The sequence below is a fragment of the Bombyx mandarina genome, chromosome 01, assembly GCF_030267445.1.
Source record: "Bombyx mandarina strain Sakado chromosome 01, ASM3026744v2".
Taxonomy (NCBI): domain Eukaryota; kingdom Metazoa; phylum Arthropoda; class Insecta; order Lepidoptera; family Bombycidae; genus Bombyx; species Bombyx mandarina.
This window is the reverse complement of record NC_143208.1, coordinates 626756-643516: the sequence shown is the minus strand read 5'-3', so window position 1 is coordinate 643516 and position 16761 is coordinate 626756. Positions and strand designations below refer to the sequence as shown.

General features: G+C 36.9%; 2 protein-coding genes across 2 annotated transcripts in view; one reads left to right on the top strand and one right to left on the bottom strand.

Moving 5' to 3' along the window:
• The window catches only part of LOC114245661 (dipeptidase 1), a 181437-nt gene that overhangs the window by 131283 nt on the left and 33393 nt on the right, over window positions 1-16761 (top strand). Inside the window, exons 5-6 of the mRNA XM_028177913.2 lie at window positions 1538-1670; window positions 6395-6551. Of these exons, the coding sequence (XP_028033714.2) occupies window positions 1538-1670; window positions 6395-6551 (290 nt within the window). The remainder of the gene's footprint in view (window positions 1-1537; window positions 1671-6394; window positions 6552-16761) is intronic.
• Window positions 7026-11507, bottom strand: LOC149503440 (uncharacterized). The gene is made up of 2 exons (XM_089740217.1): window positions 10512-11507; window positions 7026-7121 (listed from the first exon to the last, which is right to left on the bottom strand). The coding sequence occupies exons 1-2, from the start codon at window positions 11345-11347 to the stop codon at window positions 7109-7111; spliced, it is 849 nt and encodes a 282-aa protein (XP_089596343.1). The 5' UTR covers window positions 11348-11507; the 3' UTR covers window positions 7026-7108.

The window sequence follows — 16761 nt, the reverse complement described above, 5'->3', positions numbered from 1 at the left end:
CTTTTTTTTTCTCTAACATCCTTCCTGGGCATTCCACAGCGTTACGATACGATGTTATCACTTTTAAACTAAGTTTTGATACAATTCCTATGCGGTATTCAGTCGTGAAATTGTAGCCTTCGCCTCGTCCCGAAGCGTAACTAAACTTTAATAAGATGAAGTGAGTTAACTGATATCTATCTATCTCCTTATCTCATTAACTTGATTCTTCATACCTGCACGCTGCAGTCTTAGTTTTGCTGTCACACTTTCCCTGACTATTTCCTTTCCGCTTACAGCCTTCCTTTTATGCATTCACTAACATTCTGTATCCTACGCTTTATACATATTAACTCAATATATCAGCTATTTGTGGAAATTGGAAAAAATCAAATGACATCTTTGAACTGATTGTAGACACAAAGCGTGTTCATCTAAGCCATGTTTGCTGAACGAAACTCAGTTTGTAGAAATAAAAAGAAGTTTATTACTATACCTCCCGACGGTGCTCGGAAAGACTGCTCTTGGGAAACATTCTCCTGCGAAACCAGCCTTAGTATACTTGGATCCAATATCCAACACAATGCCGATAGCGTCGCCTGACATTTTGTTTCTAAGCCACATAGATTTCAGTAGAAATTAAATAATAATTTATATAATAATATAGATTATAATATGCATACGTATACAAGACTGTCTGGTTATTTTTTGTAGAAAAAATAAATACAGTAGTGCGGTGTAACACTGAATTGAATAGTGTGTAAGGATATATTATCTTCAATTCACTAAAAAATTATGCTCATCTCTACGTTCTAAATCAATTATACCACAAATTATTTGTGAAACAAAATTATTTATGCGATGCAAATTGCATCGAACGAAAGCTTTAGCTTATTGTTCAAACTGTTAACTGGAACCGGCTTCAGGTGCGAAATGTGAAGTGAAACTTTTAATTAAACGATTGATTCATTTGTTTTTGTGTTCAAACCGGCACATGGCGCCAACGGAGTGTGTTGTTTATAATGCCATATTGTAGCAGAACAAACAATTGATTATATTTAATAACAATTGATTTGATATAATTGATTCATTTCATTCAAATTGATTAATTTCACTGGATCGGTACACCGCGCGTAGTTTATTTCCAAATTATTCTTGTCCACCTGATGGTTGTCTGGAAGAGATCGCTCTTAGAGATAAGACCGCCAATTGTACTTTTTTTGTATTTAATATATCGCACTGTTTATTTGTTTTTTGGTGTACAATAAAGAATACTCTCTCTCTCTTTTACAAATATTAAATTTCGCATTCGTCCTGCGGTACTATGTACTTCTCTGTAATGAGATAAATAAAAATATTCAGATTATAATTTTTTTAGGTAAAGTGAATTTTCGTCAGCCGTGACCACAGAGACTATAAAATATTCGAAGCGACAACGTTCTTTGAATGAAAATGATTTTAAGTGCACGATCGAAATACAAAAGCGGTTTTGAACAAGCTCGCCACTCGCAGAAGCATGAGGAAGTTCCACAATTTCTGATATTAATATTCCTTACAGTTCTGGTCGGCGTTCGTGCCGTGCGGTACCCAGAACAGAGACGCGGTCCAGCTGACTCTGGAGCAGATTGACGTCATCAAGCGACTTGTCGAAAAATACCCCCAGCAGTTGCAATTCGCTACCTCCGTAACTGGTTAGTATAACCAATCATACTATAGAATCCACAATGTAGAATTCAAACTAAAGTCAATATATATTATTTTTATTGCCATAGCCTACTACACGATCGTACGGCCCACGTAAGTGGTACACGTAGTGAGTGGTTACCGTCGCCCATGGACTTCAATATTGCCAGGGGTAGAGCCAAACCGCTGCCTACCGTAGCGTAACCAAGTAGGTACCGTAATGTAGCCGCGAAAGCTTTTTTTAATCTGTATTGATTGCGACAAATTTCAGAATGAATGCAAAATCAACAAATTCATGAAATACTTGTTCGTATCACCAACAATACAACTGTGATTTGTGAATATCAACTTGTAAGCTACTTCACTATATCTTCGTTGTTCGAGAGAAACTGGAAGATTCACGACAGGCTGTCGATGGACTCCAAAAGCTGTCGAGTACCAAATCGATCAACTATAAACAAAAATATTACATAACTACATCGTTACATATCCTACCTAATCAAAAATACAACACGAGAAGCACACAGCATTTTAAATACTCTGATAGGGATCTGCATGTTTCTTAAATTCGTTATTTCACTTCGTGTAGATAGAACTGATTACTAACTGACTTCATGTCTTCTTTGTAGCACATTTACAGTCGACACGATATGTCTACCATTTCCCAGAACCTTTCCAATAGTACTAGTCATTTTAATATCCATTTTCGCTATTTGACAACAACGTTCCCAATAGAACTAGATCTCTTGTGCCCTAACGATTCTAGAACAAACATTAAAAAGCCGAAACATATTGTATTATAGTGGCAGAAATTCCATGGACAAAGATTATGAATTATATGATCGAAAATTTTGCTGTTAATAATAGGTAATAACTTTAGAATAAACTAATTGAGAAATAATGAGAAAAAATAGAGTTACTTGGTCGATCCTTCAGCAAGTATAAATTGTTAGCAACAATTTTATCATAGGAATAATGGGAAAATCATTGAAAGTATATTTTTTCATATCTATTTTTATTTATTGTTTAAAAAAATTTACGCATATCATGTAACTTACGTGCCAATTATTGTTACAAAAATATTTTTGATTATAAAAAATGTTCTGCTTTGATAGAGCTAAGGGAATTCTTTATTAATTTAACGTATCAAATTAATTAGATACATTTATATTAACAATTAATTATGAAATGTATCTAACCTAATATTTTTCACAATATATTATAATATATTTATATTTGCAAAATATATATCAAATGTATAAATATATGTATGTCTAGTAAATGCTCACTAAACTAGACGTAATAATTTAAAACACTCGTAATATTTACATACACTTTCATATTTTAGTGTTATATAGCCTATTTTCAATTTACAATAAAAAAAACATAGCACTCATCAAATTATCGTTCTGAAGGTTTTAAACGAAATCGACTCATATAAAGTAAATTCCAGTGGTAAATGTTTCAAAAAGTATGAATGGTCTGACAAGTAATAGTTCTTTTCTAGAAAAATATATTTTTAAAACCATTATTTTTAATAACGCGCCGTCAGTCGATGTGCGTGTATTCCCAAAGAAAATAACTTGAAGCATCCATTAGTCAGAATAGCTTCGTTATTCCACTTCAAGACTTCAAGTGAGCCCCGGGGAACACTAAATTTCAATAACATTCTTTCTTATAATGATGTATGCGTAGTTACTCCGTCTAAATTTACAATTGTGCACTAACCATGAAGTACGTTTAAGAAGTAAACTAAGATTTACATTAGTAAAAATCATCAGACATAAAAATAAAAAATAGGATTCAAATATTATGTGGTATAGAGACAAAAATTTAACTCCAATTTTTGACGTAAATTTGAACCCCGCTGCAAGAACGATGGGTGGTATATTTTCTTAATGTTCTACATGGGTGATTATCGGTATGATTACTGAGACCTTACAACTCATGTCTCAAGGTGGGTGGCGGCATTTACGTTGTAGATGTCTACGGGCTCCGGTAACCACTTAACATCAGGTGGGCCGTGAGCTCATCCAACCATCTAAGCAATAAACTAAAAAAGCTCATGTGTTGAAGTTCAACGGTAACCACATTCTATAGTCCTATCTTAAATCATATTAAAATACGCAATATGCTGCAGAACTAAACAAAACGATAGATCTCAGTGGGTGAACTATTCGCTCTGTTCCTAAAAAGCTATAAAATAATAAAATAAAATAAAAGTACATATATTTTGCCAAATATTAAAGAAAATTATCGATGTTAATATATCACTGCACTTATTTTGACACGTAAAGAGTGTGATTTAATAAACAAGATATGTACGTATAGTTTATTAAAATGTCAGTTTCCCTTTTGAAATGTTCCATTGTACCTTTGTCTATGGCCGATGACAGGTTAAGTGACACATGTCAGAAATGTTGCAATATTTCATTACTTCGGGTTATTGCATCGACCTAATACTTCAGTGGGTTATTGAAACTGAAGTATGAAACCTAGCTATTGAAGCTCAAAGTGTAGTTGGGATGTCATCTGACAGCTGTCAAATAATGGAAATTCATTTTTTTATTTAGACAAAGATGTACTAACGACATATATTTTTAGGATTTACTATTTATTACATTAAATGACAAGGATTAAAAAATAATGAATATCTAGAGATAGATATATAAGCTGGACTTTTTGGCGAGAACGCGTGGAGTGAAGTTGTGTGATTTGTTTTATTTTGTCTATTTAGTGTTTCTTCGGGTTTAAATGTGTAATAATGATGGTTTATTAACCGTTTAATATCTGTGAAAGTGCACAAATGTGGGAAAATGAAACAAAGCCGCTGGACTACACTTCTCGGGATCCTCCAAAAAGTCCACTGAAAAATCTTAGTAAATGACCACCATTTTACTGATATTAGATTTCATCTCATATCATCTCATTTAATTTCATCCCAGTTGATTAATGTCTCAAATTAATCATTTTCATTTCATTTCACTCCATAACATCATTATTCATAAAATTAAGAATATACATTAAAATAAGACATGACTTAAAGGTCTCAGTTACCAGGTCATAAAATCTTTTAAAAAAAAGATATATAAGCTGTGTAAAAATTTAAAGATCATCGGTGAACACGTTGATTTCGTCATACGTAACCACGAAAGCTATAAAGTATTCGAACTGTTGAAAATAATATTAAAATTACAGCACGAAATTCGAGATTAAACCGTAAAAGAAGCTTTAATTATATTTATGATCCATGAAACCCGAAATACCACGTTAATATCGTACTGCTACTACTACACGTTACTACACGTTGATACTAAGTTAATATCGTTTATTCATTACCAGAACATTATTCGAAAATGACTCTAGCTATTTCGATTTAATTAACGATAGTTAGGAAAAACCAAAAAAAAATGGACTGGCAGCCATGTCGCTACACTGGATCATCATCTTTCTGTTGTTAACAATTTTATTAAATTCAATATCTAATCCTTTATACCTTACACATGCAACATATGAAATTGTTGAGATAGCCATAATAAAATCTAGGTTCATGACACGTGTGTGACAACTTATTCACGTTTTGTTATATTTAGCTACGTCACTTATTATCTCATCTACTATTTTAATAGTTTTAGAGACTACTACGAGTATTTAAACTATGACCACTTACCTACAAAAGTATTTTAATCAAGGCGACGACCCGGCAATATTCAGGTATATATTGTAATTAAAAATTCTAATCAAAACATTATCCCTAAGCTAGCCGTTTCATTTATCACACATAAAATCAGACGCTTGTGTACAGATACAAAAGTGTTGTTCTCAAGACCAAAGCGGTGACACATTAGCTCATTTTAATTTGCCAATTTCATTAAGAGCTGTCAGCTTGTCGAGATATTCATCATGAAACGCTAATATGCAGCTCTTACCATTCTTAACACCAATCATACCAACGATTACTGGTACCTATTTCTACCATAGCGGTTAAATAACGGTATACGACAAGTATTACTCAAAATAAACAAAACAAAACAAAAATAGTCTAATAGCTGTAGATTCATTGGTAAGACAAAGTCATGAAGTCAAATATGCAAAAGCAATAACATGATACGTGCATTTTCAATGCAAATGTTCAAAATGGGTCATTTGACCCGTTATGGTATGTTTAGTGTTAAGATTGTACGCTCACTTAAGATAAGACGTCCGGAGCATTCGTGTCGAGCGATGCATCGATGTTCGAATCCCGCAGGCGGGTACCAATTTTTCTAATAAAATACGTACTTAACAAATGTTCACGATGGACTTCCACGGTGAAGGAATAACATCGTGCAATAAAAATCAAACCCGCAAAATTATAGTTTGCGTAATTACTGGTGGTAGGACCTCTTGTGAGTCCGCACGGGTAGGTACCACCGCCCCGCCTATTTCTGCCGTGAAGCAGTAATGCATTTCGGTTTGAAGGGTGGAGCAGCCGTTGTAACTATACTGAGACCTTTGAACTTATATCCCAATGTGTGTCGCGCATTTACGTTGTAGATGTCTATGGGCTTCAATAACCACTTAACACCAGGTGGGCTGTGAGCTCGTCCATACATCTAAGCAATAAAAAAACACGCAAATTTGCGTATTTTCTTGTGGCAGGGCGTATCGTCAGTCCGCACGGGTAAACCTCCAATCTGTAAATTTTTGCGTGTCGTGCGTGTAGTGATTTGTGTTGTTTTGTTGTTGATAGATATCTTGCAGTCGCACGGTGCTCGTCCACGTAAGATAGCATCCCTGATTGGCATTGAAGGAGGTCACTCTATCGCGAACTCTCTAGCAGTCCTCCGGAGCTACTACCAGCTTGGGGTTCGGTATATGACCCTCACTCACACCTGCCACACACCCTGGTAAGTAAATAAACTCCATAAATCTTCATTTCAAAATGTATGTACATGCATATCATAAATCTAAAGTTGTAGACGATTTCATCAACATCACAGTCAAAAATATTTTGAGATTTTTGATGTCTATAGGCTCCGGTAACTTGACGCCGGGTGAAACGCGAGCTCATCCGCTGATCTAGGAAAAAATATATATTAAAGATTTATTTTTACTCAGTAAAAGTCAACCGGTCCTCAAAATTATCCAACTAATGTGCCCCAGAGGACCAAAAGATAAAGTTTCCCACAACATGCTAAGAAAAATGATCTTTAAGCACATAGTAAATTAAGTAGCTTTTCCTTTTACAATAATCATTTATATGACTATTTGATACTTGATGCCAGTAAGCTATTCGACAATAGCAAAGTTTGCTGAAATTTGGCAGTAACGGTGTGAAAGTGTGTTATATCGGAACTTAGGGGCAATGAAACGACCGTACGTAATAACAGCTGGTTTATTACTACTGTGAGCGGAGCGGGTCGCGATATACGAAGTACATAACAAACACTGCACTCCTCCCTCATTATTTTGAAATCCTGACAAAGAAAACAACTAATTAGCTTATCGTTAATTTAAAAATACTTCTTATAATTTACTACTTTTCTTGTCCTCTTTGGTCGACCACACTGTCTTTCATTATCTGGCGCCCTCTCTTCTAATCTCACGTTATCGGGGTCATCTGATGCTACAATAGGGTAATCAGGTTCACACTCGGTCGGCAGGCTGGCAGCTGCGATGTTTTCACTAGCCTCCTCCCATTCATCGCCCTCCTCATCCTCCCCCCTCACAATGTCAACGTTATTGCCGTGCGTGGGGGCCGATACTGGTGCCGGCTCCGGTACCGGCGATATAGGTGAGGACAGCACTAACTCAGAGCTAGGCTGCGATACTGATTGCACTGTTGTGGGTCGATCCGGGACTGAAATATTAGCGCCTTCGATGGAAACAACATCGCTCACAATTGTTTTTGATCTAGCATCCGTGTACTTCCTAATCTGATCCAAATGTCTGACACACGTTGAATCACAGTTTTCAAAATTGATCTGAAACATTCTATTGCCTAAGATATTCGTTATTTTTCCTTTCATCCAACTAGCCTTTCGAGCAATAAAAAATCTTGCCCAGACTATTTCACCTATTTGGAATTGTCTAGATTTACTTAGTTCTTTATTAGGAACAACTGCATTATCTTCCACTTTTTTAGTGGGTAATATTAAATCTAATCTTGTTCTTAAATTACGTCCAAACATCATACTTGCAGGTGATGCGCCTGTTGTGCAATGTATACTATTACGATAATCGAACAAAAATCCAATTAATTTTTCTTGAATAAGCCGTGGATTGAAATTAGTATTATATTTATTTTGTTCGATTATACATTTTAACATTTTTCGGCAAGTTTTCACCGAGTTCTCGGCTTGGCCGTTACTTGCCGGATGATAGATCGGTGAATTTAAGTAATTTATACCGTTATTTTTACAAAATTGTTGAAATTCCACGGAACATATCTTAATGTCGTTATCTGATACAATTTCGTTAGGGATACCGAAAACTGAGAATAATTCTTTCAGTTTCAATATTAACGCACTAGTGGAGGTGCCGCAATTCATATGAATGCATTCGAGCCATTTACTAAATGCATCGATAACAATTAAATAGTGTACCGTTTGCCCTATAGACATATAATCTATGTGAATACGGTGCCATGGGGCAGACGGGCGCGGCCAGGGCGCGGGGGGTGCACGGGCCGGCGCGCTGCGCTGAGCGGCGCATACGTCACAGCTGCCAACTAAACGCTCAATGTCGCTGTCAATACCTGGCCACCACATGCGACTTCGTGCCATATTCTTCGTCTTAACGATACCGAAGTGAGCACAATGTAGTTCTTCTAACATACGATCTCGAAATACCGCCGGAATGACTATTTTATGTCCACGAAACAAACAACTATTGATAACTTCTAAATCAGTTTTACACATAAAATAGGGTAATATTAATTTGCAACTAATCTTACGCGGCCAACCCTGCTGCATATAATTAATGACTGTTTTAATAGTTTTGTCATTGGCGGTGGCATGCTGTATTCGTTCGAAAGAGACTGGTTCTTGTGTTGCATCCATAAACGAGATAGCACTATGCTTCTCGCTTTGTTTCCTATCAGCTGACCGGTTCGGTTCGTAAGCTAACGGCGCTCGGGAAAAGTAATCTGCCACAATATTGTTTTTGTTACTTATATATTGCACAACGTAGTTATAAGCAGATAACATAATAGAATATCTTTGTAAGCGTAGCGCGGCGGTCACTGATATGCCGTTTTTTTTTTTCCAAAAATAGATAGGAGCGGTCTGTGGTCTGTTCTTAATATGAATGGTTCCTGACACCCATACAAATACTGATGAAAGCGCTTAACGCCAAACACTATAGCCGTCGCCTCTTTATGAATCTGACTATAATTCTTTTCGCTTGGCGATAAGGAACGCGAACCGAACGCGATCGGCCGTTCTGTACCGTCGCTGTAGCATTGCGCGAGTACCGCGCCGAGACCAGACGGGCCCGCATCCACTGTCAATGTTAGCTGCGCCCTCGGATCGAAATGTGATAGTACGCGGTCCGAGGCGAGTTCTTTTCGCACGGAATCAAACGCAAGCTGCTGTCGCTTATCCCAGTGCCATTTTATGTCGTCTTTTAATAATTCGTTCAGCGGACTTAATAATGAGGATGCGTTAGGAATAAAATTCCTGTAGTAATTAATTACTCCGAGAAATCTTTTTAATTCTAGGACATTTGTGGGGATTGGGGCTTTTAGAATTGCATCTACTTTACTGGGACATGTTTTAAGACCATTTTTATCTATTTTAAAACCTAAATATGTGACACTGTCCTGGAAAAAAGAACACTTTTCTTTTTGAAGCCTTAACCCAGCATTTTGTAATCTACCTAGCAATAAACGAAGTCTCTGCAAATGTACGGTTCTACTTGGGGCTGTTAAACAAATATCATCATACCAACACGACACTCCTTCAATACCTACTACTAGAGATTCTATTGTGCGCTGGAAAATAGCTGGGGCATTCGCGAGACCGTACACTAAGCGTGTATATTTGAAAAGGCCTTTCGGTGTATTTATAGTTGTGAGGTCTTGAGAGGCTTGAGACAAACAAATTTGATTATAGGCATTACTTAAATCTAGCTTAGAATAATGTTCTCCGCCGCCTAACTTCGCGAAAACCTCGTCTATGTGGGGTAATGGATATTTGTCAATTTTTAAAACTTTATTTAGGGTACAGGAAAAATCTCCAGCTATTTTCACTTTACCATTCTCCTTCAGAACTGGTACTATGGGCGTAGCATAATCTGAAAACTGTACTGGTACTAATATACCTGCTTCGACAAGCCTATGTAATTCTTCTTCAACCTTGTCCTTTAGAGCAAACGGTATTTGGCGTGGCTTAAAAAATTTAGGTGTTGTATTTTCTTTCAAGTGTAAATGCACTTCATATTTATTAAAACGGCCCAATTCATCTCTCCAAATGTCAGGGAATTCATTCAAGATCTGCTGCACCTCTTGGTATTCCGCTCTAACTGATAAATTATTATTGTTACACATAGAAACTAAACTCATATTAAATTGCGTCATGAAATCCCGCCCTAATAATGGTGGACCACCTTCTGAAATTACATAAAACGACATAGGCTTCATAATACCATTGTAACTTACTTCACAATCGAAATAACCTACGGGCGTAACTTTATGCTTAGTATAAAGACAAAATACTATATCAGACTTACTTAATTTGTATAATGGGAAGTTATCCCTGTAAAATCTTTCTGAAATTACACTACGAGCAGCTCCGCAATCTAATTCCATAGAATAAAACTTATTATTTATAGAAATGTTCAACTTAATAGGATCGTAGCGAACATACCTTAAATTATACAAATCACATTTTTTACATTCGTGTCCATCGCTTTCGTTATCATTCATATTATTTAACGACAGTTTTCCGACCTTTTTGACACTGCACACTTTCTTAAGGTGACCCTTTTTACCACAAATCATACACTTATAGTCTTTGAAACGGCACTTTTCTACGGAATGACCTTTCAACCCGCACACTGCACAGCGCGCGGCTGCCGCCGATGCCCACGACGACTCCGCCTGCGCCGAGGCGCCCCGCGCCCCACGCTCGCTGACACGATACACCATCTCTTGTTTGATAAGCTGCTCACCACCATCAACATCAGCTCTCGCCGCCCGCGCACACGCAGTCTCCTGGGCTATTTCAATAGCTCTTGAAAGCGTTAGGGAGTTCGAGTCTTGTTCGAACAATCGATCTCTTTCTGGACCTACCTTCAGGCCTAGAATAAATCGATCACGTAGCAACGTATCTAATTCTGTACCGAAATTACAGTGCACGGCGAGTCCCCTCAGACGTGCCGCCCAATCTTCGACTTTCTCACCGTCCATTCTGATCGCACCATAAAATTTTGCCCTGTCGGCAAAAGTCGATCTTTTCGGTTGAAAATGTCCGTTGAGTACTCTAACCAGCTCAGTCCATTGTATTGTTTCTACCTCCTTAGGATGTACAAGGTTCCTCACAAGCCGATACGAATCATCTGAAAGATGTGCAATAAGCACGGAGCACCAATCTTCAGCTAAAACTTTGTTCAACTTTAGGAAATTTTCTAATTTCTTGTAAAAGATCTGCCATTCTTGGGTTTTATAATCAAACTCAGATATGTTTCCTATAAGTTGAGCCATTTTTTTTTTATATATATAATATGCACTTGTGGGTAATTCGTCGCCAGTTGTTATATCGGAACTTAGGGGCAATGAAACGACCGTACGTAATAACAGCTGGTTTATTACTACTGTGAGCGGAGCGGGTCGCGATATACGAAGTACATAACAAACACTGCAAAGTGTCATAATCTTACAATCTATTGATGGCCGAAAGCAGTATATTACACTAACTCATTCAAAACTCAAGCTGCATAAATTATCAGCCTTAACTCAAGGCTTGGGACTAAAAAATTCAATCGATCGCAATTAGCGATTTCATAAAGAGAAATAATAAACACACTCATACAATTCGTAAAATTAGTAAAACTATTAAAGTTTTTCAGTGACGAGAAAAATATATAATAATATTTTTTTATTGTATTGATCGTATAATCTCATGCGATATCAAACCAAAAAACAGAGGCCTTGAAAACTTGGAAAACAAAACAAAAACGAAAAATTTAACATTCCTCAATTTTTGTACATACAAATTTGTATGAAGTACTCAAACAAACTATCCTTCACATAAAATCAAGGATCAAACAAGACTCGGTACTGCACCAAACCCTTTCAGAACAATCTGCTTCGTTCCTCTTTAACTACATAAAACCGTAATCGCCAATAACCTTTAGCGTCCCCAAAATGGCCGCCATCCGGGAGTACGAGCGCCCGTTAATTACCGCCAGTAAATCCCGTCCAAATTCGTCTTGCCGTCCCGCTGGACCCTATACTGCGGGACACACGGATAAAAGCTACGGTGTTACGTGAGCACTGAATTAGGACTCAGTGATGAGCGAAGATGGAAGCAAACTGCGGCTTCATTAACAACGTAGTGTTTTGTTTATTTCGATCGTGTTGTCAAACGAATTGATAATTTACGTGGTGGTTATTTCTAGGCTGCCATGATTTTCGGAGCCCATAGATAGCGCGCGTTCCATATCCATCTAGAATCATTCATTTGAGATCTTAATTGAAACAAATAAGTATTCTACCCTATAAGTTGGAGCACGACTGTTTCGCGGTATGTATGTATGTAGGTATGTACATATGTATGGACAGAATATTGCTGACTACACTAGAAATGATGACTTGATGGTTTGATTTTTATTCATTGTAACTATTATTACATTAGGGTTTTAACAACCGCCACTAGGCGTATCGCTTCCTGTGTTTTGATGTCTTGTAAGCAGCACGGGTAGGTACCACCATCTGGCCTATTTCTAACGTGAAACCGTAATGTGTTTCGGTTTAAAGGGTGGCGCTGCCGTTTTATTGTGAAATTGAGACTCTTAGGACCTTTGTCCTTATGTCTATGGGCTACGGTAACCACTTGACACCAGGTGGGCCGTGAACTCGTTTACTCATCTAAGCAATCAAAATAAAAAATAAAACATCTACACATGATGCGGCGTAGTCTCCTAGTCATTTTTCCGGATAGATGTCGTTTCCATGTGTATATCGCCAATTATTTAAGTCACTAAATACTACCTGAATTATTTATAATGATGATGATTACTTCTCATTATTGCTAAGTCAGTTTCGCTGTCTCTCTCACTCAATACACAATTTTACTACAAAATACAAAAGAAAAGTAACGAATAGACCAGTTTTTGTGATTCTAACAACACCATTGCCTTCTGCCGGTTGAGAAACAAGCCCCAGAGCCGATAGGAAAACATTAGGTAATTTACAGTTCAAACGTATGAAAGAGAGCATTGCTTGAGGCAATAAGTCCTTTGTCCTGTCCTGTGTTTTCGGCGTAGCTTTGTACCGTCGTCTTTCCCATTTCCGTTGCAAAGCCGTACCGATTTAGGGGATTTTAGGACAGTTGTCTCTACAGTACTGGAGACTATCACGTTAAGTCGGTATGTAAAGATAACACGGTGTAGAGGCCAATCTTTATATTTGTCACTTCTTTATTTATTTATACGATATGTATGGTGATTTAGGCTAACTTTAAATAACAGAAAGGACATAAGTGGTTCTTAAGTCGTTTTTTTTTCTCTACTCCTTGCTTCGTCTTCGATTATTAAGTCATATTTAAAAGAACTTCGTACTATTTTTTCAGTTTTTCAAAATTTTTTTTTGTACTTTGTTTTTTAAATTGCATGGCCGGATATTTGAAACTCAAATGACGTTATCTATATATTAATACGTGACGCAAAAACTTTGTACCCCTATTTACGAAAATTGCGCGTACGGAGGAGTATAAAATTTTCCACACTTATAGAGAATAAAGAGAGGGAGTGCAGAATGCTAAATTTTTTTTAGATTATGCCTCATTAATACATTAAATCAATAAAAGAAACATGACACACACTACCATGTATTTGACACACACACGCATATATACTCTTCGCTTATTGTCAAGCTTATTATTGTTTAAAGTCTGTGGTCAAATTGAGAATAGATTAATATTGTTTGCCTATAATGTAGTCTTGGTGAAATCTGTGATTATAGTAAGTAAAATAATAAGTCTTTGAAAATAGAAACATAATAATGTTCAAACTTATAACTTCAACTAAATATAGTCGAATTTCGACTACCGCGGGACCACTAGAGTACATTAGATACGTATGATTCTAGAGCTCACCCGTAAAGCGTTGATTTCAGATCATATCATATTTGCACACCCGGGTGCACCGAACTAAACTGAATCGATATCTGACTCGATCGTCGCCTTCGATTATCTCTAAAGCTCAGTCTTTCAAAAAATTACAAATTACAATAATTCCACCAGAATCACCCAGTGAATTGTCTTGAATGAAATAGTCATTATTTTGAAAGTTCAATATAAAATAGTCATATCCAATCTCTCAACAAACGTGAAATTACACTAATACTGTTTTTCTTAATAATAACTAATGCGGTTTTATGTAAAGTCTAGACTTTTTTAACTCTATATCAACTCGAAACTTTTAAGTACGTACATACAAATATCTTCTACGTTCACTTGAAAGTCACTTAATATTGTAGAATACAAAACAAATGTAATAAACCCAAGAACATTTTCAATGTCACAATGCTCACAAAAAGCCTGCAAAGGGTGTTTTATACGGTCGTAAAGTTGCCGTCTGAAAAAATTCACGAAAGTGGCATCAAACATCAGAGATAACCAAACACTGAACGTGACAAAAGAGAATTTTATTTAGTCTTAGGGACAATGATGTGAGTTCACGAGGACCGGCCGAGGAGTGCCGCCATCCTGCTCAGGCCGCCATAATATGTTCCGCTGTACAGACATTTCTATAAATTTGGAACCTCAATTTCACATCTTCAAATGGACGATGACATTAAAGTCATGATGATTAAGGGCTCTCTACACCGTCTGTCGAACTATAACAGTAAAAAAAACAATAGATAGTGGTGGAACTAGATTACTGGTGCTAGGAACTCTTGTGAGTCCGCACGGGTAGGTACCACCGCCCTGCCTATTTCGGTAGTGAAGTAGTAATGCGTTTCGGTTTGAAGGGTGGGGCAGCCGTTGTAACTATACTGAGACCTTAGAACTTATATCTTAAGGTGGGTGGCGCATTTACGTTGTAGATGTTCATAGGCTCCAGTAACCACTTAACAGCAGGTGGGATGTGAGCTCATTCAACCATATAAGCAACAACAAAAAATAAAAAAAGCTAATTGAAAACTAGATATGAGAAAACTTAAGATATTATCCTCACATGGATATACTAAATAATTATTGTCAACAAAAAAAACATAGGGAACCAACTTAATTTCATAAATAAACCCACATGGACATAGAACTAATACAAAAGCGCCCAAAGCTCGGTCCAAGCGTACACATTTTTCGTATAGAGAAAGCTTTTGTTGTCAGCTTCCATAACCGACCTTTAGATTTTTTCGGGCTATTCTCTTAGTATGTATGAAAGGAATGCTTTTGAAAAGCTTCGAAAGCTCTAAGCGCGGTCGGTATTTAACCCTTAACATGTCGAGTGTTCAAAGAATTCTGCAGAATGAGGGTTTGTAAAAATATGAAAATGTTTGAAGAATGATCGAAAAAGTTCAGCATTCCTAAAAACATTACATAGTGGTTTTGTTTTAGCTAAATTAAATTGTCTATGATAATTGTTAAATTTAATTATCTAAACCTGAAACTTTACTGTTACATTAACAAACCTACGAGTAATGATTTAAAAAATCTGTTAGTATCCAAGTAATGTTTGTGTGAGCATTTGCAAGAACAATTTTCATCTCATAGATAATACGTTGATGAGCACATGACCCAACAAGTGCGGTTAACGGCCTGTAGACATTACAACGTAATTATCAAAATCTTAATTACATTTTAATGATATCTATTACATTCTTCAGACTGAAACACAAACATTATACGTTGCAAAATTTATAAGATACTAACCGTACTCGTCCGCTTCGCTGGACATTTAAAATTAACATTATTATTTATTGTCATTATTATTAGCGAGTGCAACACTCATAAATATTAGCCTATCCATTAAGTATTGCGGTAGGCAGCGGCTTGGCTCTGCCCCTGGCATCGCTGAAGTCCGTGGGTGACGGTAACCACTCACCATCAGCTGGGCCGTACGCTCGTCTGTCTACAAGGGCAATAAAAAAAATGTATTTTCTACATGGATACCAAGTTTCAAGTCAAGCGGATGCACGGTTCAGTAGTTATAACTACTCCACTTCGATAAAGCGGCACGACACGAGAACGCTCTCATCGTGGCCGCCGGTAACTACATTCCGGATCCACTAACGGTGCTTTTAGGTACCTCAAGCACCGGTCACCGTTCTCGTCAAATTCGTCGATTGCGACGAAGGGCTCGACGAGTAAATTAACCCTCAGACACAGCCCACTGAGTTTCTCGCCGAATCTTCTCAGTGGGTCGCGTTTCCGATCCGGTGGTAGATTCTGCGAAGCACGGCTCTTCCTAGGGTTCGTGTTAGCAACGACGTCAGGTTTGAGCCCTGTGAGCTCACATACTAGTTAAGATTCCGCTGAAATAGCCTCTCAAGGCTATCAGCTTAGGTAGGAAAAAATAAAAAATACTATACTATAACTATATATATAATAAATAGCTTAAGTATTGTTTGAAGGCTCTATTTTTGTTTTTCTACTTGAAGACTACGAAATGCAAACTACTAATCATGAGCCTGAAGCATTATAATTACGTCTTTAAAACATCAAATGGAATTCTCAATTGAAAAAAACGTCTGTCGCACCCTTCAATATGGAGCGATCGTTCCCTCCCGAAACTCATCGTAAATATAAAATAAAACTTGAATACGAGTAACTTATTTATGAAAATCTCATTTGAATTCATGAGTTTTGTTATTACGTTCCCATATTTACATTACGCGGACGCAAATCTCGTATTAATGAAACCGAAAATGAGTAAAAATTTAGTTCGCAT